The following is a 23,129-nucleotide window of genomic DNA, read 5'->3' on the forward strand; positions in this document are numbered from 1 at the left end:
TTGTTGGCGAGATAATTAATTAATTATTGGGTTTATCCGAAAAAAAAAATGTCAACTTTGGTTGAAAATATTACATGAGATTTAATAATGTTCATTTAACTTTGTAGTGTAAAATGTCACCAAAAGAATAACATTTATCACACCAATATTTGTATATATAGGTTAAACTAATCAGAAACAAACATATTTGGCCAAGATAAAACAATATCTCAATGCCCCCATGGCTTCGTAAAAATCACAAATGCACCTACACTGCCCAGAAACCATTTTGTCCTTGTAAGCCATTTGCTTGAGAGAGAGAAATATGCGTTTTAATTTATTCTTAATTAAACTTTATTTATTTATTTATTTTTTTGTCGTATTTTGATTAAAGTTTATCTCTCCGCTCTACAACTACTACTTACAAATTTATTTTTAATATGAATATAAATTAATTGTCATAATTTAATTAAAATTTACATGTTTGTTATATTCTTAATCTGTAATTACTTGCATACTCCCAGCCAACCGACTTCTTTTTGGATTCGAAAGTAGTGTAAAATTGAAACAAACCCAGCGCAAGGAAAAGCAAATGATATGCTCTGGAATCTGCATACGAGAGATGAATGACAACAGCTTGAACGAGTGACAATTTAAATTCTAGAGTCAAAATGGCACCACAAAGCCCATACATTAACTAGACGACTGATCAAAAATTGTTCACAAAATCCACTCAAAAGAGAAAAAGTAACATTGCAAATCTTTAAATAAACTATCAAGAGACTTGGATAAAAAGTGTCCTCCTTAAGACCTTGGCTTCTCCTTCTTCTCTTTGAAGAGTGCCAAGAGGGAGACACCAGAAACCTTAACAACCTTAAACCTGACACCGGGAATATCTCCGACGGCATGACCCTTACGACCAAATCCAGCAATCAACACCTCATCCTACAACAACATAACATTCATAATCAGGGATATCTACTAGTGTAGAAAATTATATGTTCTAAAAAATATACTACTTACATTTTCTTCGATGTAGTTCAAGCAACCATCATTTGGAACAAAGGCAGCAATCTTCTTCCCATTCTTGATCAATTGGACTCTCGCACATTTACGAATAGCAGAGTTAGGCTGCTTAGCTTCAATACCACTGCACAATCATTATATAGTTAGATTAGTCAGTGAACACTATCCAGGAACACGATAAAAGTATAAAGCACAATCTTACATCTTCTCAAGAACAATTCCTTTAGCATGGGAAGACCCAGCAAATGGCTTCTTCCATTCATTTCCAAGGTTGGACTTCTTGTATGCCTTGTCTGCCCACCTTTGATTCCTGCGGTGGGTCTTCAGCTTGCGACCAGCTCCCATACCACGTGTCTTCCTGAATACAAAATTGCTCTTAATATCGTCTAATCAATATATCCAATAGATTTCTTTTTTTAAAAATAAAATAAACTAAGACTTATGGTGCCCTTCTACACTGACAAGCTTCAAGATGATGAACCATGTTAAAATGAAAGCACAAAAAATTAAAATAAAATTAATTGCAACCAGTAAGGTTGTCTAAACTACATAATGAATATCAAGAACACATCTAAACATTCTGATCAAACTTAGCACCTAAACAAATCACCAACAATTTTTCATTCGCATGACCTTCATATATGATTAATATCAGAATCAAATAGACTTAGCTCGACAAGCATAAACTCTATAATTCACTAAAACTGATGCAGATTACTAAGATTTTTCTAAGTTAAAAATAAAGCATTTCAATTTTCTATAATCCAATAAACAACGAATCAATACCAAAGGAATCCTTACATTACGATCAGCAAATGAGAAAAATTAACGCCCAACTTTTTAAATCAGATTCAAGACTTAATAAATGCTCCTCTATAAATCTTCCTGAGGTTACAGAAACTAACAGGATAATACAAAATGATGATCTAAACTACTAAACCAACGAAAACTCCTATTAGAGCCCTGGATTTGCGACAAACGTATTATCCTTAGCAAAATGAAAGAAGAGTTACGTACCCCATGATGGCTAGGTAAAGATATCCGACTGCTACGAGCTCTGAAAACGAAGACTGAGAAGAAACAGCAGCCGCTTTGTAAAACCCTAGCCTTGTAAAGGAAGTGGATGCTCTTTATTATAGAGATTTTTTGAATTGGAGCATTGTTGACTCGTCCATCCGATGGATTTTTAGGGTCAGTTTGGTCTGTCCTTTGTCCAGATTTTTAATTCGGGCCGCTCACTGGGCCGGTTGGAGCTCCATCAAATAGACTGGTTGGAAATATATAATATTTCCATATTATATTAGCTCCTTATTATTTTTTTTTTTCTCATAATATAAAACTTTAAGTTAATTATGCCATTCTCAATAATTTAGTTCATATTTATTATATTATTTTTTATTGGTGGGATAGTGATTTAATTTTTACTTAATTTTTTAACACTTTTTATTAGTCGTTCATCCTTGTTGACCTCTTGTTAAACTCGACCAGAAAGCAGAACTCATTGTATTAAAACTCGGACCAGAAAGCAACCTTTTTGTTGCCCAGGTTACCGGTCCAACCGGTTAGACCGTGAAGTCAGCGATAATTTTATTTTTAAAAAATTATATTACCCTTAAATTTTAATATATTAATTCCCCTAAAAAGTTAAATTAGTCCCTAAAATTTTTTTTATGTAAAAGATACCCCAAAATTACCACTTAATCCTTAACTTTTGACATATCTCCAAAACACCCTATAAAATTACATATGAACCCTTATAATTTTGAAATATTATAAAATTCCCCTAAGACCTGAACCGACCGGAGAAGCTGCCTCGGTCCCGGTCCGACCGGTCGGTCAGTCCGATTTTTAAATGAACCAACAATATAATAATGTTGAATTAATATTAATATAACTACCCATAACTTTGCAGTTTGCACTTATCACCATTAGATAATAAATGTAATATTCACCAGGTTGTCAGAAAATAAATTATTATAGGTTAAAATAATGAGTTGATTACCCCCCTTCCTAAAACCCTAAATTATAGTAAAAACAAGCTAAGAAAGTAACTTTTTTTTTTTCCCATATTTCACTTCTCATTTATGATAATAATAGAGAAAATTAAATTAAGAAAATTCAAGGAGTTGGTTCACAATTGAAAAGTTTTGCTCCCTTAATTGACTTCTTACATTCAAACCACTTTAAGGTTTACCCTGAAACATTCGCTTATGAGTGTTAATAGCCCTGAGGATTGTTTGAATTACGCATAAACTTGTCGAAAGATCATAAAAAAAATAAGAGAATGAGTCAAAATATTCCGAACCCTTCCATAAAAGTCCGATAGTTATTAATCAAAATATATGATGAAAAGAAGAATTGATTTGTGATTCTCAATCTCAGCCTTCATATTGGTCATTCCGAAAAAAATTTAAGGTTAAATAACTTATTAAATAGGTACAAATATTAACTCAAAACAGCATCCAAATTATATACTGAAATTTATATCCATCTAACAGAGAAAACTCTAACTGCCAATTGTAATCACGGAATGCATCTTGCAATTTCTTTTATGAGGTTTATTTCTTATCCCTATTAATATCTGAAATGGAGTAAAAAAGTAATGCCTTTTGTGACACGCAGGACGGCCTGCATCTAAAACATCATATTATTCAAAACCTGTTTCTCTTATTTCACCAAGAAACTTTTTCAATCATTCATGACTCCTTAAAACGAAAGAGCAAGACTGGTCAATTTGTTTTTTAACACATCCTGAAATAGGACAGGTTATATTCATTTGAACACTTGTTTTAAATCCAGGCAGTAATGGCTCAAAACAAACTGCTTCATACCATACTGAAAAACTTCTAAGAGATACAACACTTGTCTCTGTGTCCAAACCCCCATAATACATCAGGTGAAACGTAATTCAGATTGAAAAGTTCACCAGTTTTACACGTCTATACGAATTTGCAAAAAAGCTTCAAGTCTTTTTTAAATTTATTGGCATCTACTTTGAAACCTTCCAAAATACCTGTTAAATAATCAGAAGAGATATTTAGACGGAAAGTAATGAAACAACCAAAAGTTATAATAGAACTACTATATGCAACCTGCCAGGTTCTCTACCTTCTACTTCTGGCCTTTCTTCCATAGTACCCCAATCTTCTTCAGCATGTTTGCATTTTTCTTCTTGGGAGAGTCTCATCCATGTCTTCTGAGTAAGGAGATCCCGTAGTCCCATTCATGGTTTAAAGTTGCTTTCTACATATTTCCCATGTTTACCGGTTGAAAGCATAGCTGTGGCTGCCTCAGCTGCCTCCTCCCCTGGTCTGACTGACTTTAATCTCCTCATTTCAGCCTCCATTTCTGTATTTGCCACCTGTGCTGCGTCAAGTTGCTCAGTCACACGTGTTGCTCTTCTGCTGCTTTTATCGGCTTCCTCCGTTAAATAGCCCACTTCATCAAAGCTTCTCGCTCCGCAGCCCTAGCTGCTTCGGCTAAGTATAGCTTCATCATTGACTTTGTTTCTATCTATTTTCTCTTCTTTCAATCTCCAACTTGAGCATTTCATTTTGCTCGGTTATACTCTGTAACTCTGTCTCCTTATCCAACATACTTGCCTTCAACTCACTAAATCTGCCTCTAACTTCTTCAACTCCATTTCAAGTTCAGAATCTCTTCCTTAGGTTCATTTTTCCTGATCTTCAAATTCAGTCCCTCATTTTCCTCTGATATATTTTGCAGTTCTGTTCCTTGTCCATCAAATTTCCTCTCAACTCTTCGATATGAGCTTTGGCATTCTTCAATTCTGTCTCCAATTCAGCATCTCTCTGGCAATTCTGATTTTAGACGCTCACTTGTTCGTATGCACTTCTAACTGTAATGTGCTCTGAATATATTTCCTGGTACCTGGTCTCAGAAGCATCTAAGCATCTCAGTTGACTCAATTCATATTTAGCATGATTAAGCTCTGCTTTGAGCTGTCAATTTCCTCCTTTCCCCATCCTTCCGAGAAAGTTCAACATCACCTGAAGATTCCACCAATCTATTGTTGTTACTGCAAAGTAGATCTAACTGAGCTTGCTTACAGATCCTCCAATGATTAACCCGAGCTTTTGACTGCTCAACTCCAATGATAAGGAATTAAAGCCTCTGTGGCTTTAGTGCAATCAGATTGCAACATTTCTATATTTGCATTTGCCCTTTCCAGTTGCATTTGAGTTTTGCCCCAACTTCAAGAGCCTGAGCTTCAGATTCTTTGCAATTATTAAGATCAGATTTAAGTTTTTCAACCAGGGAGAGAGTTTCAGTAGTTCTATTCTCAAGCTCTGCATCTCAGCATGTGCAGACTCTGCATGCTTGGTCTGGGCAGCTTCAGATTCAGCCACCTTTCCAGCTGAACTTTTAGCCTCTGAATCTCATTCATGAAGAAGACAGGCAGCAGAATCCATAGCATGCTGTTTCTGGACATCACAGTTCAGACTGCCATGCTTTATCACGATCCTGTGAAATCTTTCTGAGCTCCATCACTCGAGCTCCTCAGAGTAGTAATCTCCAGCATTTGCTGTTGAGATTCCTCGAGCTTTGCTGACATGGCCGAGAATTGCTTCCGCCCTCCTCAGCTTCCTGCTGGGCTCGCCTCTTCCAGAATCAGAAGCACTCAGTTGCTCCTTAGCCTTCTTCAGTCTTCTTGAAGTTGAGCAAGCTGTGATTCCAATTCAGACACTCTGCTTGAGCGCTTTTTCTAGAATTCACAAGATAGAGAGCAGATATCAAGTGAATGAAAGATAACTAAGCATTGGCAATAAATGGTAACTTGTTATTAAAGAATTTCCAATTGTGAAAGAAAAAGCTGTCCAATTACAGAATTTGAGTGGTGCCAATAAATTCATTAGTTACAGTAACTAATGAGGAGCATTCATGAGTTTGCCAACTCCAGCATAGCATTTCTAGGCAATTCCACATGAAACGGCATCGGATCTGATTATAAAAATTTTGCAAATACCTCTGTTGTTGCTGGACTCCGAGGTGATTTGGCTCAATGATTTAGGACTTTTATCTTTTGGTGTCCTATTTGTTGGGTGCGGAGAAGAGGAAAAACATTGAATCTGATCCTGGTATCTTGAGTTGGCGGGCAGTTCGCGGTGTTGCAGGAGATTTCCTTTGAGGCACTTCCGAAGAGCCGTTCTGTTGTCAAAAATCGACAGAATGAAGCAGTATAAGCAAGCATGCATGAAAATCAATGAAGCATTTTTTACAGCAACTAATACAAAAATCATATCCATGCAAGTAATGTCTCCACATTACAGCCCATTTATGCCTCAAAACATAAATGGATTAATGGCTCATCATTTAATATGCTGACAACGATTTGGATGCCACTCATCCAAAAGGTCAATATTGATGTATACGACATTTTGGAATCTATTTCAAATTCTCCTTAGGATTTGCTATACAAACTAACAATACAAACACAATTGTAATAGTTGTTTCAGACATACGTGCAGCAACTGAACACATCATCTTAACAAGTAGTCTAAATGTTCAGACTCCATTAGCAGAGTCCATACTCACAAATCACATTGATTTTGCTCTTCTTGTCACTTTCTAGAATCATGCCGGCTAGCACATACAAAAAGCTTGATATTGGTTTCGAATCATTTTACTTCTATTGTTAAGAACTTCATGCATTGTAGATCAAAACCACAACTTAAACCAGTAAAATATAAATTGCCAGAACCAAGTGAACTACAAACAAAAAAAAAAGAAAAGGATGCCGCAGGTCCCATATTTAAATCTCTAATAAATAAAATAATTCCAACATGTCTAGAAATCCACCAGTAAATAAAAATTTTTTTTTTTTTTGGATAACATTTAATTTAACAATATGGTCTGCATTAACACAGAATTCCACAACTCAAACACAATTGGTAAATGACAATCTTACCTTGCTTTTGGAGTCTGCATTATTTGTATATCCCCTCTAGCAGAAGTAGTTGAATAGCAACCAACTCCTCTCGTTCAAACCCCACCTGACCCACAACACCTGCAATATTTCAGAGAAAACTTTGGCTGAGAAGACCATCAAAGAGAATCTAAATATATATGGTTGTACAAAGAAGAAGTAAATGGTTCAAAAAGACATCCACTTCTAATCACTTGTGTACAAACCCTAACAACAAACATTACAATCGCTTCAAAGAAACTCCACGGAACTACTCCCACTACCACACACCTGAACCAGAAGACAAAAATTAAAAGAAAGAAAAAGTTGCAATCAGTAGAGATTATTTAATATCATTACATAAACCACCTTTCCACCTTTTTTTTCACTTCCTTTTTACTCCAGTACTTCCACTTGCTCAACAACCATTATTGAAGCCACAATGGGCCAGCAACACAAAAATGATGATAGTACAGATGTGGGATTGCTCGTTTTATTTGATCACAAACAGCCATGACAAAAACGGATCATTCGATTCTTAACAATATAATTTAAGGGAAATTGCACTGAATAATGTGTTTAATTTAATAATAAAACATATTTCCCTTATTCAACATCTTGCTGCAATTTTAAAAGCAAAAAATCTAAAAATACCCTCTGCAATTATTGCAACCCTTTATTATTCATAAACTCCTAATTCTCCACCAAATCTCTTCTTCAAAAGTTTATGGTTAAAATAAAAATTTAAGAATTTAAAAACTATAAACTCTTTCATTCAAACAGAAACTGGGTATTTAAGGTTGAACGTTTGGGAAGAAAAGAAAAGAAAATATATGCTCTGAATCGTTTATTAGCATTCCACAAATATTAAAAATACAGAAACATTTGAAAAAAAAAAAAAAATGTTGCAATTAACACAGAGCAAGAAAGTTGTGAAAGAGAAATATTAAAAAAAAAAAAAAAAGAAGGTCAAACCAGTGTCAGATAGGAGTTTGGACCTGAAGTTATTGTTCACTGCAGAGGAAAAGCGTTTAGATCGACAAAGTTCCATTGATCTATACAAGTTGGAGAAGAATAAACTGAAATAGAACATGAAACTGAACTCTCTTCCAAAGTCATAACACTCTCACCAAAACTCAACGTCACAATAAAAAAAAAATTCAAACTTCGCTGTCGTCTTCTTCAGTTCAAAGAAGAAAACTTCAAAAAAACAAGCAAAACACCATCCGCAGAACAAATCCACATTTATTTTTTAGTCAGAGCTCTACCTAAAACACGAGATTCTCTTTCAAAAAGAAGACAAAACAGCCATCATTTAACGAAAAAAGTACCAAACAAGATATTCAAAGCTTCGAAAACAAGTAAGGACTCACATATTTAATGGAAACTAATCAAACCTCAAAAAATATTTAAAAAAAAAAAAACAATTACAGAACAAAGAAGTGAGCGCTAACATTGTTGAAAGTTGAAGAGAGTTTCATGAAACAGAAGCGCTTACCTGAACAAACAAGTTGGTTGGTTGTGTTTGAAACACTTTTAAGAAGCAGAAGTGACAAAGCGAAAACCCTAGCAAGAAAGAGATGGGAAGCCAAACAAGGCGTCAAGTTGAATTAGCTTAGTTTCAGGTGCAACAGCGCTCAGTTCCCGAGTTAGTGAGTGAGTGAGTGAGCGAGTCTTGGTGTTTTTGTCAGTGGGGAGAGCAAGCAACTAAGCAAGCAAAAATGTTTGCTGGACGTTTTCCTATACATAGATGTCACATACCATTTTCCACGCTCTCTTTATTTCACGCGCCTCTATTGTCACGTGATTTTATGCTCACTGTTTACGCCTACGCGCCTCTCCTCTCTATATGTAATCGTCCGTTTCTGTATTTTATTATTATTAATTAGATTTGAAATTTGTAAAGGTAACGGAGAGCGACATGTTCCGCCCAGGGTTTGGCCGAAACGAGTTTCAAAATGACACTTTTTCCCTTTTCAGGTTTTATTAATATTTAACTGAAATGATAAAAATATATTTAAACAGTTTATTATTTAATTAATTTATTATAAATAAAAATTTAGTTAAATTAAAATTTTTTCTTGGTTATTTATTATTTTAAATGTAAAAATATATTTTTACTTTTGTTTATTTAATTATTTAGGAATATTAGTTTTCTATATTAATTAATAAAAAATATTATATTATAAAAAATATTATAAATTTAATAAATTATTGAATAATATTTATGAGATATTGATAATATTATAATAAATATCAAAATCATTTAATTTTAAACAATTTTATAACATTATTCTAAACATTTTAGGTAGAATTAACTATTTTTTATTTTTTGAGTTTTTAATAGTTGACTTTTTGGTTAATTAAAAATAATAAAATTTTTATAAAGTCAAATATTTAAGGGTATTTTCTTCTTTTCAGTAAAATATTAATGGAAAACTTAACAGAATCTAACGAATGTTGGGAAAGTGCCGTTTCGTCAAACCTTGGGTGGGAAAATGCTGCTCTCCCTAAATGTAATGACCTCATACATCTGAAAATTAATTTGTTTTTAAATTGAGAAAAAATGGAAATAATTTCCAAATGTTACCTGCTTCCTCTACTTAAGTGCATGTGTGGGCTAATGTTTAACTAATTTTATGTTTCTCCTACTGCATTAATTGTTGTTACATTCCAAATTTGTATTAATATTTTTAGTCATATAATAAAAATGAGCAAGTAATGTAACGTGAGATTGGGGTAATAATAAATAAAAGTGGGTCATGTTAATATTGTTTACATGTGCAGGGCCTTGTTATTTGGGTAATCAAGAAGCTCTAGTGGATGATGTATTGTCTCATGGGGGCTAATACAATCCAACCTTTTTATTTTATAATATGATATCAAATAATAATGGTCAAATGTTGCTCTCAAGGCACAGATGATATAAATACCCCAACAACATTAATATTACTTGCCACCTGAATTTGTTATCTCATCTCAAACTCACAATTAATTTATGTTCAGCAGTGTGGTCCTTGAATATATTTGATTTTTTGGAAATAAAAAGACAACACTTGTTGAAAATATTAGGGTCTGTTTGTTTAAATATTTTTAACTATCATATTCATACTATTTTCAAAATATCAGTTTGTTTCTCTATTTTGAAAATACTATTATATTTTCTTCAACTACTTTTAAACCCCTTAGTTTATTAATTTAATTAAACACCTCCAGATAGAATTTAGAAATTAACAAAAACACTCCCACCAATCCACATTTGCCAAATTCCGGCCACTACCACCGGAAGGTGGTCGAAATCTGGTATAATGGCACACTACCAACTAGATATGGCTGGTAGTGCGCCAATCTATCATTTTTCGGCCATATCCACAAGCAAAGATATGGCCGTTGATGGCCAGATCGTTGGACGTAGTTGGTTGTCAATGACGACCGTATCTTTGGCTGTCGTTGACTACCAAACATGGCCAGATCCACGGTGGATCTTGTTAGAAAAGGCCATCTCAACGCACGACCGGCTGGATTTGGTCGGTCGTGGGGTTGATACGGTGACTCTGGCCACCCTCCGACGGTGGCGGTCAACTGCCAGAATTTAATGGGTGGGTGGGGGTGTTTTGTAATTTTTAATGTTTTTATTATATGGGTGTTTAGTTATTTAACAAACCTAGGAGATGTTTTTGTTAATTTTTGAATCCTACCTCGTTAGTCTCACCCAACTCTAAAAAAATCAAAAATACTATTCAAAATACTAATACATAAGCACCCTAATTATCCAAAGAGTAAACCACTTTTTCCCACCCAAGGTTTGTCTTAATGACATTTCTCACCCAAAAAGTTTTAAAATACTATTTTCTCATCTAACGTTATATTCTATTAATACTGAAAATACACATCATTTTCGCAATCGGAGTTCGACGAGCTACCAAGAGCCAAGGTAAGAGGATTTTTGTAGTGTGAAGGTTAATGGACCGAATGATGGTGACCGATTGAATATTCGTCGTTAGAAATCAGCTAAAAACAAAAAACTCTAGCTTTGTGGTGATGGGCAATCGGCGAGAAATCAGGTGTTGAGAATGAAAGAGGTTTTGTAAAGAGAAGACCGGGGGTTCAAATGGTATTGATGGAGAGAATTTTTACCATCAGAGTCGGCTTTGGGTAATATCGAAATATTAACTTTGAGTGAGAAAGTAGCATTTTGAAACTTTTTTGATGAGAAAAAGTCGTTTATTCTTATCCAAAAGTGATAATATAAGAGTTGGGGTATGAATATGATAAAGACTTTACTAGTTTACTTTTGTTCAAGGATAGACGAAGGGTTTGCTTTGTTTACGATAAAAGCAACAAAAACGTCTTATATCATCTTCATCATTTGCTTGGTCGACAAATCAAATCAAATACGGCCCAAATGCTCTGGTTTTCACCAAAACTGCTTCAAATGATTATGATAAAGGGCAAAATGATTGAACCTAAAAATGCTTTGTTTTGTTGTTGAGGTTATACAATACCTGCTCCTGAGATTTAGTTAATAAAGGATAAACATATATTAATAAACAAATGATTATTATAATAAAAAGTTTTGTTAATCTTGGTTTACAAGTTATGCTGCTTGTCGTGGGCCTTCAAATTCATCATTTTTATCTTTTGATCTTAATCCAGGTTTGTAAACTTTTCTTTTACTCACCCACCTCCATTTCTCTTACAATTCAAGCCAAGAAAAGCTACAACTTTTTAATTCTAATATTGTTTTGAAATATTATGTGAATCTTCAAATATTAGAATCCAAAAAATGAATATGTATGAAAATAGTAGTTGCAGTTTTATGATTTAATCTTGTACAAAATTTGAAGGAAAATAAGTTTGACATACAAAAACCGTAAAGAATATTGCATTTTTTATTTTTTATTTTGATGACCAGTAGTGTTCGGACTAGTTTACGTACATTTCAACTAATCCTCAAGGCCTTTGAAGTAAAGAATCGAATGAATATGTTATGTACACATTTCCTGTTGTATTGAACTAATAATATGAAAAGGTGAATGGAGATCTCTGAATCAAAATCACAATCTCAAATTTCTTGAAGTGAGTTTGTCTCCCAGCAACGTAATTTTCCAGCAGTCAACTTGGAATACGAAGACAGAACCCTTTTTGGGCACAACTGCAAATTACACAGATGAAAGATATAATAAACATCGTTGCCAGAGCAGTGCACATTCAAAGGACAAAGAGAAGAGACTCGTGGAGATTTTGAGACCAGACATCTATTATACATTGCATCCGCAATTTCAGATGGCTTTTCCACAACCCAGATTTTGAGACCAGACATCTATTATACGTTGCATCCGCAATTTCATATGGCTTTTACACAACCCGAATCAAGAAGATCAAGAAATTCCTATATTGCGGTAATGCATTCAAGTCCACATTGTGATTTGTGAGAACCTTGAGAACCGCTTTATATGTGAACTTTCCATGTTTTGAGTCATTAACTTTTTATTTATTTCCCCTCCCCCCACCTAAGTCAAATTTTTGCTTCATTTAAATTAAAATATTGATTAGAACATAAAGAAACTTAGAGTTTATATGAAACTACCAAACTCCAATTCACAGAAAGAGATTCCACTATATAAGCTAATATTTCAAACATTATATGATTACATCTTCTTAATTATCAACTAGTTGGCCAAACCAAAAACCATAAAAGAAAAATTTAAAAAAAAAAAATCTCAGATGTGAGTGGAAAACAGGCAAGAACAAGAAAATTTTAAACCACATATCATAGCTGGACTAATTATGGCTGAAGCTAATATAAAGTATGACCTATATGGTTGAATTACCTCGGAATTTATCATCTCTTGTAACTATCCCAAATGTTTCTGCAGTTTCACGAACCATAATACCACTCACTCCAGTGAAAGCAGCAATCTTACACTCAGCAACTACAAAAAATAGAGAGAATTAAGACTTCTGAATAAATAATAATAAATAAAAAATCATCAATACAGTTCATAGAAATATGGAGATATCTGTTTCATGTCAAAACTGATCTCTATTTTGATTTGTCCTATCAGTTCCTTTAGAGAATTATTTACCAAAATATGCTGTTTTTAGTCTAACTTGAATTATGTCAATATAGCACTGGTTATTTTCATGAATGCTTCCAACTGCAGTTCAACTTCTTGACAGGATATGGCCCACACAAAATTATTCTCAGCATATTATTTAAGATAAAATTTTCAATATAAGCTGGAGGGGACAGTAGAATAAAGACTAGAAGGTTTCCTCCAAGAACTCGTTGCTCATAAAATAGCCCATTTATGTCAAACCTCACAAGTAATTTGATAACTGATTTGTGCAAGTAGGCTTGTATCCAGTCAAGATGATTTAGATGGTCCTCAGGCCAGTTATAGGTGAAATGATCATTCATATAAACTGTCCTAAGAAGAAGAAGAAAAAGGCAGAGCTTCTAAAATTTTTATTGATTATTCATTAAGTAATGTAAAATTAATGCTGCAGCTTTGACCAAGTTACCTAGAATTATAGCACCATGCAAATCTGCACTAAGAAGACATTGAGCCAACTGGTTTTTCCTGCAAGATTGAAAGAAATCATGGTTATAGCCTAAAAGATAAACAAGATAATGATGATGACAATCTACAAGGCATAAGACCATGCATAATCCAAATATCAGCAAAATCATAACAAAGTAATATCTCACCCAAAAAAAAAAAAAAACAATCCAACAACAAACAAGCAAAGTATATTGAAACATTGGCGAAATTATGAGGAAACAATATCTCACCCGGTGGTTTTAATTAGTTGCAGTACATAGCCCTTCCACATTTCATGCATTGGCTTATAAGTTTCAAATCTGTAACTCGAACACAAACCAACAATTTTTAGACAAAACTACTGTAAAAGAGGAAAGAAAATTTGTCAAACTACAATCGCAATATAAATTACATCATCCAAACACATAATTTGAGACAAATAGAAATTGATTAATCATAATCTTTCTATCTCTTGAAAATTCAAGGAACTATTTTTTCCCCACATACCTCCAAATTTATATAACTAAAGTAGGAAAAATAAAAATACTGAAATTGCACCACTCAACAGTTCAAATGATGAATAAAGTATGACAGAAATTCATTGATCAATAATCAGCAACTTTATCCCAACGTAGAAGACGCTGTGTCTATTTAGATCTCCATTCCTAGATTCTCTTTTCATACCCTCTTTAGTTGAAAAAGAAATATCTCTACATTGTTGTGGTGTGATGCAAACAGAATAGAAGACACAACACCAGCAGATTCAAGCAAAGATTATAGAACAAAATGCAGGTGCAGATAGAGAGAGAAAAAGAGCTGCAGCTCTCAACCATATGCATCTTAGACAACTCACCTTTGGAGCTCCTGAGGTAAATCAAATAATCCACTTTTCTTAAGTTGCTTCATAGACATGTGCTTTTTAGAGCGTTTTGAGTGGGTCTGCAAAGCACTGATGTCATAACTAGTAGATGCACCCCGTCCTTGTACATAATTATCAAGGAGGAGCCAATTGTCAATTTTCACACTTCTTGATCCCTGCAAGTACTTCGGAGCTGAGTCACCATTTTGGAAGAGATCATGCAAAACCGTGTCAACTGAGCTTCCTCTCCTACTAGATTTCTGCATGGTGCCAGATAAAATGTAAAGCAAGAAGCTAAGTAAAAGAATGTTATTATCTTAATTGTAAATTCATAGACTTGATTGTGTTAGAAAAAAAAAAAAAAAAAGTACCTTGACATCAGTTGCCAACAAATTCTCATGCATGGGCTGGGTGAGCCGAAAATATGTTGGACCACTTAATTCCACATCTGTCCAATATTGAACAACCTTTTATATCTTATAAAATATAAAAAACAGACCTCTTTTTGAGGTAAAAAAATTACATTAAGGATATAGAAATACCTTGTGATGTAGTGTAACCCACGAAAGTGAAATTGCCTACATATAATTCATAATGTGAAGTACAATTAGGTATATGTGGGTAACAAAAAGATAAAATCTAAAATATATTAGCTGATGCAGGACACTTGCATCTTAAATAATTATTTCTAAGGCAACTGGGGAGAAAAAAAAATATAATCAACTTAGAAGCAAATGGCACAACTTGAAAATACAAATATAAACACTTAAGCAAGTATAAATATGACAACCTCTCTTAGCTGACTCATTTGGGGAGTTTATAACTGATGCATCTGTTAGATGTGATGACGAAGTAATAGCTAAAGAATCTGATCCTTTTTCATCTTCTTCGAGTGGTCTCTTTTTTCCATGCTTTGTCTGTTGAAGAGCCTCGGCTTTGGCAATAGCAAACCTTCGCTCCAATGCCTCCATAGCATGTTTTCTTTGATTCCCAGATGTAGTATTTGTAGCCATTGCTACTAGATTGTTCTACTATTTTTCTTGCAACTAGAAATTAAGACTAAACCTATTATCCAATAGAATCACACTTGCTGATAAATATATCCAAATGCATTAAACTTATTGTTCGAAATTTTAACTATAAATCTAATTTCAAAATTTTATTTAGCTTAATATCCACAATTTCATAATTAGTTGACAGAATTTATCGAAAGCAACATAATAACTTATTGATACACTGAGAAGTTCTAAGAACTCCTTATAAACACTAGGACCTTGACAATTAAAAGTAGTTTCAAAAAACCAAAAGCACACCACAGAAGCACCTGTTCTTCACAAAATTTTCTTACCCACATCATGTGCACCTCAAACTGGCATTAACTCACTCACAACACCAAACTGGCATTAATTCACTCACAACACAAAACCAGGGACGTAACATAAAGGGGGGCTACAACACGGGGTAGCTGGGGGGCCCTCCTTAAAAAAAATTAGGTTTTGTTTTATGAAAATTATGTCAATATTGAACAATTAGCCATTTTTTTCATTAATTTCTTTCCAAATCTTTGACAAAGTAAAAAAAAAAAAAAAAGAGTATGCTAACAAGTTTATTTTATCTTTCATATTTAACTCCTTTATATAAAAAGAACTTAGACTTATCAAGGTACATGAGTAATGCAATACTCTCTCACTTCATACAAGTCGCAAACTAACTTTGATTTACCACAACATGCATTATTAGAGAGAGACTGATATGCAAACAATTCAAAATAAAAGTCTATGCAAGAATGATAATCCACACAAATCATTAACCAAGAACACCTTTTAACTCCCAAATGATTGGCTATGGCGGAAATTGACACCCTTTTGACATTTTATCAAACACATTACCATCAACCCAGAAGTAGAAGACAGAGGAAATAGACACCTTTTCTGACATTTTATCAAACACATTATCATCAACCCAAAAGTAGAAGATAAAGAAGAAGCCAAAGTAGCAAACGCTTTCCCGCAAAACCAAAATAAATCTAATTAACGGCCTAGGTTAGTTGATGCGATTAGTATTGGTGATTAATAGATTTTCCAAACCCATGGGGTTTACATATACAGATGAAGAAACAAAGGAAATTGATAGAGATAAAATGTGGAGTTGAAAATAGCATGAAAAGTTTACCAGGAAGGAGTAGTGGCTCTAGCTTCTGGATATGGAGGGGTATCTTGCGCTTGCCCCTTTGTGTTGTGAGTATATGCATCCGCCAATGAAGCTTTGTTTGGTGTTGATGGTAGATTAGAAAAGACTGGAAATAATCTATCACTGATGGAGCCAAAGGTATCCTTCGATTCAGGTCCTAGCGAAGAAATTTGCTTAATATGTGAGCTCAAAAACAAGCTGGATATGCTGGTTAGGATTTGTAGTTGTAGTTAGAATAGAATATAATATATAGGGCTTAGTAACTGCTTTAAATTTTAAATTTTTTAAAATATATTTGTTATATTATTAAAGAATGTTTAAAATTAGATAAATGCTAACCTTACAAAGAGAAATACAAAAAGGGGCATACAAAGACAAATCATGTCCTTAAAAGAAGGGAAAAAGAGAGAAAGACCATCACAAAGACAAATCATGCCCCACCAATACGACACAATGCTAACCTATTGGAAAACATGCCCCACCAATACGACACAATGGCCGAACAATTAAAGTCTCCACAACCACTACAACTACAAACACATCAATAACTATTGGTCTTAGATTACATGTTAAAAAACCCTTTCCGAACAATAATTAATTGCAACAACCAATAGGGCCGAACCATACTGTCAGGGTAAAAAATTATGAACTTTGTAATGCAATAAATTTACTACTTATTTAGTATGATATTGCAAAAAAATTAGATTTCAAATTATTATAATGTCTGAAAAAACTAACCTTTAAGTTACTATTGATTGTTTAAAAAACATGATAAATAGATAGACATAAACATAATAATTATGAATTTTATATTATTGAGAATCCAAAAGTTTTTTAAACATGGTTAATACATTAGTATCCACATAACTACAAACTTTTCATATTCACTTCTTCTTAAAAACACGTTGATTACGGTATATAGTTTTGATGTTTAGTTTAACTTTTATATTAAATAAATAACTATTTCGATTCCCTTGCACAGTATCCCCAGAGTTGTTTTAAACATCATGAATAAGTGTGTTTTTTAATGAATAGTTGTCTATTAATATTCTCTGATTATGGAAAGTCATTCAATGATATTTATATCTATATAAGGATAACCAAATAGAATTTATATTCCATTCAACAAGTCGTGCACATTCAAAAAAATTCCTCCTTTCATTCACATATTCATTAACCTATGGCAGACAGGAAACCAACTATCAACAATAAAATGTTTAAATTCAATATCCAATGAAATTGAATACAAACAATATACATTTAACACCACAAGAAAAACAATAATAATGTAAAAAAAAAAATTTTATAAATATACCCGCGCAACGCGCACGCTTTAAGACTAGTTATCAAATATGCTTATGGCAGTTAAGCATAATGTGAAAGATAGTAGTTTTTATAATATATTTTCATAAAATAAAGGTTTTTAATGATTATTAAAATAGATGTATTAAAACTTATAATATATTTTTTAATAATTTTTTTAAAGATTAAACTTATCAAATAAAAAATTAAAAACTTGAATAACGATAACCTTTTATTAAAAAAAAAACCTTTAAAGAATCAAACTAGTGTTAGAAAAGAAACATTATGCGAGTGTTGAAAGAGTTCATTAAAAGTGAANAAATATGACAACCTCTCTTAGCTGACTCATTTGGGGAGTTTATAACTGATGCATCTGTTAGATGTGATGACGAAGCAATAGCTAAAGAATCTGATCCTTTTTCATCTTCTTCGAGTGGTCTCTTTTTTCCATGCTTTGTTTGTTGAAGAGCCTCAGCTTTGGCAACAGCAAACCTTCGCTCCAATGCCTCCATAGCATGTTTTCTTTGATTCCGAGATGTAGTATTTGTAGCCATTGCTATTAGATTGTTCTACTTGCAACTAGAAATTGAGACTAAACCTATTATGCAATAGAATCACACTTGCTGATAAATATATCCAAAAGCATTAAACTTATTGTTCAAAATTTTAACTATAAATCTAATTTCAAAATTTTATTTAGCTTAATATCCACAATTTCATAATTAGTTGACAGAATTTATCGAAAGCAACATAATAACTTATTGATACACTGACAAGTTCTAAGAACTCCCTATAAACACTAGAACCTTGACAATTAAAAGTAGTTTCAAAAAACCAAAAGCACACCACAGGCCATAGCCGTACATTCTTAGATGCATCTGTTAGTATTTTTATAATTTTAAACATTCTTTAATAATATAACAAATATATTTTAAAAAATTTAAAATTTAAAATTGAAAGCAGTTTTAAAAACTAAGCCCTATATACTGTATTCTATTCTAACTACAACTACAAATCCTAACCATGGGCCATAGCTGTACGGTACCGCCCTCTCTAATCAATATTTCCCGCCTCAGCATATCCAGCTTGTTTTTGAGCTCACATATTAAGCAAATTTCTTTGCTAGGACCTCAACCGAAGGATACCTTTGGCTCCGTGGCATCTGCTTTTCCCTTCAAATAAAATTTAACCGAGGTCAGTGATAGATTATTTTCAGTCTTTTCTAATCTACCATCAACACCAAACAAAGCTTCACTGGCAGACGCATATACTCGCAACACAAAGGGGCAAGCGCAAGATACCCCTCCATATCCAGAACCCAGAGCCACTTCTCCTTCCTGGTAAACTTTTCATGCTATTTTCAACTCCACATTTTATCTCTATCAATTTCCTTTGTTTCTTCATCTGCATATGTAAGCCCCATGGGTTTGGAAAATCTATTAATAACCAACATTAACCTCACCAACTAACCTAGGCCGTTAATTAGATTTATTTTGGTTTTGCGGGAAAGCGCTTGCTACTTTGGCTTCTTCTTTATCTTCTACTTTTGGGTTGATGATAATGTGTTTGATAAAATGTCAGAAAGGATGTCTATTTCCTTTGTCTTCTACTTTTGGGTTGATGGTAATGTGTTTGATAAAATGACAAAAGGGTGTCAATTTCCGCCATAGCCAACCATTTGGGAGTTAAAAGGTGTTCTTTGTTAATGATTTATGTGGATTATCATTCTTCCATAGACTTTTATTAGTGTGTCTTCTTATTGAATTGTTTGCATATCAGTCTCTCTCTAATAATGCATGTCGTGGTAAATCAAAGTTAGTTTGCGACTTTTATTAAGTGAGAGAGTATTGCATTACTCATGTACCTTGATAAGTCTAAGTTCTTTTTATATAAAGGAGTTAAATATGAAAGATAAAATAAAATTGTTAGCATACTTTTTTTTTTCCCCCCTTTCCTTTGTAAAAGATTCGAAGAGAAATTAATGAAAAAAGGGCTAATCGTTCAATATTGACATAATTTTCATAAAACAAAACCTAATTTTTTTAAGGAGGGCCCCCCAGCTACCCTGCGTTGTAGCCCCCTTTATGTTACGCCCCTGGTTTTGTGTTGTGAGTGAGTTAATGCCAGTTTGAGGTGCACATGATATGGGTAAAAAAAATTCGTGAAGAATAGGTGCTTCTGTGGTGTGCTTTTGGTTTTTTGAAACTACTTTTAATTGTCAAAGTCCTAGTGTTAAAAGGGAGTTCTTAGAACTTCTCAGTGTATCAATAAATTATTATGTTGCTTTCGATAAATTCTGTCAACTAATTATGAAATTGTGGATATTAAGCTAAATAAAATTTTGAAATTAGATTTATAGTTAAAATTTTGTACAATAAGTTTAATGCTTTTGGATATATTTATCAGCAAGTGTGATTCTATTGCATAATAGGTTTAGTCTCAATTTCTAGTTGCAAGAAAAAAAGTAGAACAATCTAGTAGCAATGGCTACAAATACTACATCTCGGAATCAAAGAAACATGCTATGGAGGCATTGGAGCGAAGGTTTGCCATTGCCAAAGCCGAGGCTCTTCAATAGACAAAGCATGGAAAAAAGAGACCACTCGAAGAAGATGAAAAAGGATCAGATTCTTTAGCTATTGCTTCGTCATCACATCTAATAGATGCATCAGTTATAAACTCCCCAAATGAGTCAGCTAAGAGAGGTTGTCATATTTTTACTTGCTTAAGCGTTTGTATTTATATTTTCAAGTTGTGCCGTTTGCTTCTTGCTTCTAAGTTGATTAGATTTTTTTTTTTTCAAAAACACATCTAAACATTCTGATCAAACTTAGCACCTAAACAAATCACCAACAATTTTTCATTCGCATGACCTTCATATATGATTAATATCAGAATCAAATAGACTTAGCTCGACAAGCATAAACTCTATAATTCACTAAAACTGGTGCAGATTACTAAGATTTTTCTAAGTTAAAAATAAAGCATTTCAATTTTCTATAATCCAATAAACAACGAATCAATACCAAAGGAATCCTTACATTACGATCAGTAAATGAGAAAAATTAACGCCCAACTTTTTAAATCAGATTCAAGACTTAATAAATGCTCCTCTATAAATCTTCCTGGGGTTTACAGAAACTAATAGGCTAATACAAGAATGATGATCTAAACTACTAAAACCAACAGAAAACTCCTAATTAAGAGCCCTGGATTTGCGACTAAACGTATTATCCTTAGCAAAATGAAAGAAGAGTTACGTACCCCATGATGGCTAGGTAAAGATATCCGACTGCTACGAAGCTCTGAGAAACGGAAGACTGAGAAGAAACAGCAGCCGCTTTGTAAAACCCTAGCCTTGCAAAGGAAGTGGATGCTCTTTATTTATAGAGAGATTTTTGAATTGGAGCATTGTTGGACTCGTCCATCCGGATTTTTAGGCTCAGTTTGGGTCTGTCCTTTGTCCAGATTTTTAATTCGGGCCGCTCACTGGGCCCGTTGGAGCTCCATCAAATAGACTGGTTGGAAAATATATAATGATTTCCATATTATATTAGCTCCTTATTTATTTATTTTTTCTCATAATATAAAAAACTTTAAGTTAATATTATGCCAGTCTCATATAATTTAGTTCATATTTATTATATTATTTTTTATTAGTGGGATATAGTGATTTAAATTTTTTACTTAATTTTTTAACACTTTTTATTAGTTGTTCATCCTTGTTGAACCCATTGTATTAAAACTTGGACCGAAGGACAACCCGTTTTGCTGCTCGAGTCATAGGTCAATTTGTCTAACCGATTGGATCGGTCGATTAGACCAATGACGTCAGCGACAATTTTATTTTTAAAAAACTACATATTAATCCCTTAAATTTTAATATATTATAAAAATTCTCCTAAAAAAGCTTAATTAGTCCTTAAAATTTTTATTTATTTCAAAAATATCCCAAAAATCACCATTTAATACCTAAACTTTTGACATATCTCCAAAATACCCCTATAAAATTAAAATTAACCCTTATAATTTTAAAATATTATAAAATATCCCCTAAGACCTGAACCTGAGAAGCTGTCAGGTCTCGGTCGGACCAATTTTTAAAATGAACCAACAATGATAATAAATGTTGAATTAATATTAAATATAACTACCCATAACTTTGCAGTTTGCACTTATCACTATTAGATAAATAAATGTATAATTCACCAGGGTTGTCAGAAAATAAATTATTTAAAGGTTAAATAATGAGTTGATTATCCCTCATTCCTAAAACCCTAAATTTATAGTAAAAACAAGCTAAAGAAGTAACTTTTTTTTTCTCCATATTTCACTTCTCATTATGATGAATAATAAAGAAGAAAAATTAAATTAAAAAAACTTCAAGGGATTGGTTTGACAATTAAGAAGGTTTGCTTCTTTTATTAACTTTTTGTGTTCAAACTACTTTAGAGCTTACCCTGAAACATTCGGTTTATAGGGCATTCAATGGATTTTGAGGATTAGTTGAAATATGCGTAAACTTGCCGAAACACCATAAAAAAAACATAAAAAAATAAAGAAGAATGAATCACAATATTCCGAACCCTTTCATAAAAGTCCGATAATTAATAATCAAAATATATGATGAAAAAAGAAAGAATTGATTTCTGTGCATTCTCAGAATCTCAGCCTTCATATTGGTCGATTTCGAAAAATTTTAAGGTTAATAATTACTTATTAAAAAGGTACAAAATATTAACTCAAAACAGCATCCAAATTATGTAACCGAAATTGTATATCCATCTAACAGAGAAAACTCTAACTGGCCAATTGTAATCAACGGAACGCATCTTTCAACTTCTTTTATGAGGTTTATTTCTTATGCCCTATTAATGAATCTGAAATGAAGTAAAAAAGTAAAGTCTTTTGTGACACGGCAGGACAGGGCCTGCAGAAAAAACAATACAATATTATTCAAAACCTGCTTCTTATGCCCTATTAATGAATCTGAAATGCAGTAAAAAAGTAATGCCTTTTGTGACACGGCAGGACAGGGCCTGCAACAAAAACACTACAATATTATTCAAAGCCTGCTTCTCTTATTTCACCAAGAAAACGTTTCAATCATTCATGACTCCTTTATAACGAGAAGAGCAAGACTGGTCAATTTGTTATTTAACACATGCATGAAATAGGACAGGTTTATATTCATTTGAACACTTGTTTCCAAAATCCAGGCAGTAATGGCTCAAAAACAAACTGCTTCATTACCATAAACTGAAAAACTTCTAAGAGATACAACACTTGTCACTGTGTC

General features: G+C 33.1%; 2 protein-coding genes and 1 pseudogene across 5 annotated transcripts; all 3 read right to left on the reverse strand.

Moving 5' to 3' along the window:
• Positions 1 to 602: 602 nt before the first annotated feature.
• On the reverse strand, positions 603 to 21,229 carry LOC116129450 (40S ribosomal protein S23). Of its 2 annotated transcripts, none has more exons than XM_031415186.1 (4): positions 21,095 to 21,229; positions 1,208 to 1,363; positions 1,003 to 1,129; positions 603 to 924 (listed from the first exon to the last, which is right to left on the reverse strand). In XM_031415186.1, exons 1-4 carry the CDS (start codon positions 21,097 to 21,099, stop codon positions 784 to 786), a joined length of 429 nt encoding a protein of 142 aa, XP_031271046.1. In that variant the 5' UTR covers positions 21,100 to 21,229; the 3' UTR covers positions 603 to 783. The 2 variants fall into 2 exon arrangements, with proteins under 2 accessions (XP_031271046.1, XP_031271047.1); XM_031415187.1 differs by lacking the exon at positions 21,095 to 21,229 and adding an exon at positions 2,023 to 2,147.
• On the reverse strand, positions 3,944 to 8,629 carry LOC116129448 (annotated as a pseudogene).
• Positions 11,894 to 21,184, reverse strand: LOC116129449. 3 transcript variants are annotated; one of them, XM_031415185.1, is made up of 9 exons: positions 21,095 to 21,184; positions 18,162 to 18,409; positions 14,881 to 14,916; positions 14,710 to 14,786; positions 14,333 to 14,598; positions 13,731 to 13,799; positions 13,460 to 13,518; positions 12,766 to 12,867; positions 11,901 to 12,086 (listed from the first exon to the last, which is right to left on the reverse strand). In XM_031415185.1, the coding sequence occupies exons 2-9, from the start codon at positions 18,382 to 18,384 to the stop codon at positions 11,989 to 11,991; spliced, it is 930 nt and encodes a 309-aa protein (XP_031271045.1). In that variant the 5' UTR covers positions 18,385 to 18,409; positions 21,095 to 21,184; the 3' UTR covers positions 11,901 to 11,988. The 3 variants fall into 3 exon arrangements, with proteins under 3 accessions (XP_031271043.1, XP_031271045.1, XP_031271044.1); XM_031415184.1 differs by having other exon boundaries at positions 18,162 to 18,428; positions 21,095 to 21,182; XM_031415183.1 differs by lacking the exons at positions 18,162 to 18,409; positions 21,095 to 21,184 and adding an exon at positions 15,129 to 15,379 and having other exon boundaries at positions 11,894 to 12,086.
• Positions 21,230 to 23,129: the final 1,900 nt, after the last annotated feature.

Source organism: Pistacia vera, unplaced genomic scaffold (genome assembly GCF_008641045.1).
Source record: "Pistacia vera cultivar Batoury unplaced genomic scaffold, PisVer_v2 Contig212, whole genome shotgun sequence".
Lineage (NCBI taxonomy): Eukaryota > Viridiplantae > Streptophyta > Magnoliopsida > Sapindales > Anacardiaceae > Pistacia > Pistacia vera.

Coding starts and splice junctions, on each gene's coding strand:
- LOC116129450 (XM_031415186.1), bottom strand. Junction 1,130..1,207: donor GGAATTGTTCTTGAGAAGAT/GTAAGATTGTGC, acceptor ATGATTGTGCAG/TGGTATTGAAGCTAAGCAGC. Junction 925..1,002: donor TGAACTACATCGAAGAAAAT/GTAAGTAGTATA, acceptor ATGTTGTTGTAG/GATGAGGTGTTGATTGCTGG.
- LOC116129449 (XM_031415183.1), bottom strand. CDS start 15,351: ATGGCTACAAATACTACATCTGGGAATCAAAGAAAACATGCTATGGAG. Junction 13,800..14,332: donor TTACCTCAGGAGCTCCAAAG/GTGAGTTGTCTA, acceptor TTCGAGTTACAG/ATTTGAAACTTATAAGCCAA. Junction 12,868..13,459: donor GCATGGTGCTATAATTCTAG/GTAACTTGGTCA, acceptor TATTTTTTGTAG/TTGCTGAGTGTAAGATTGCT.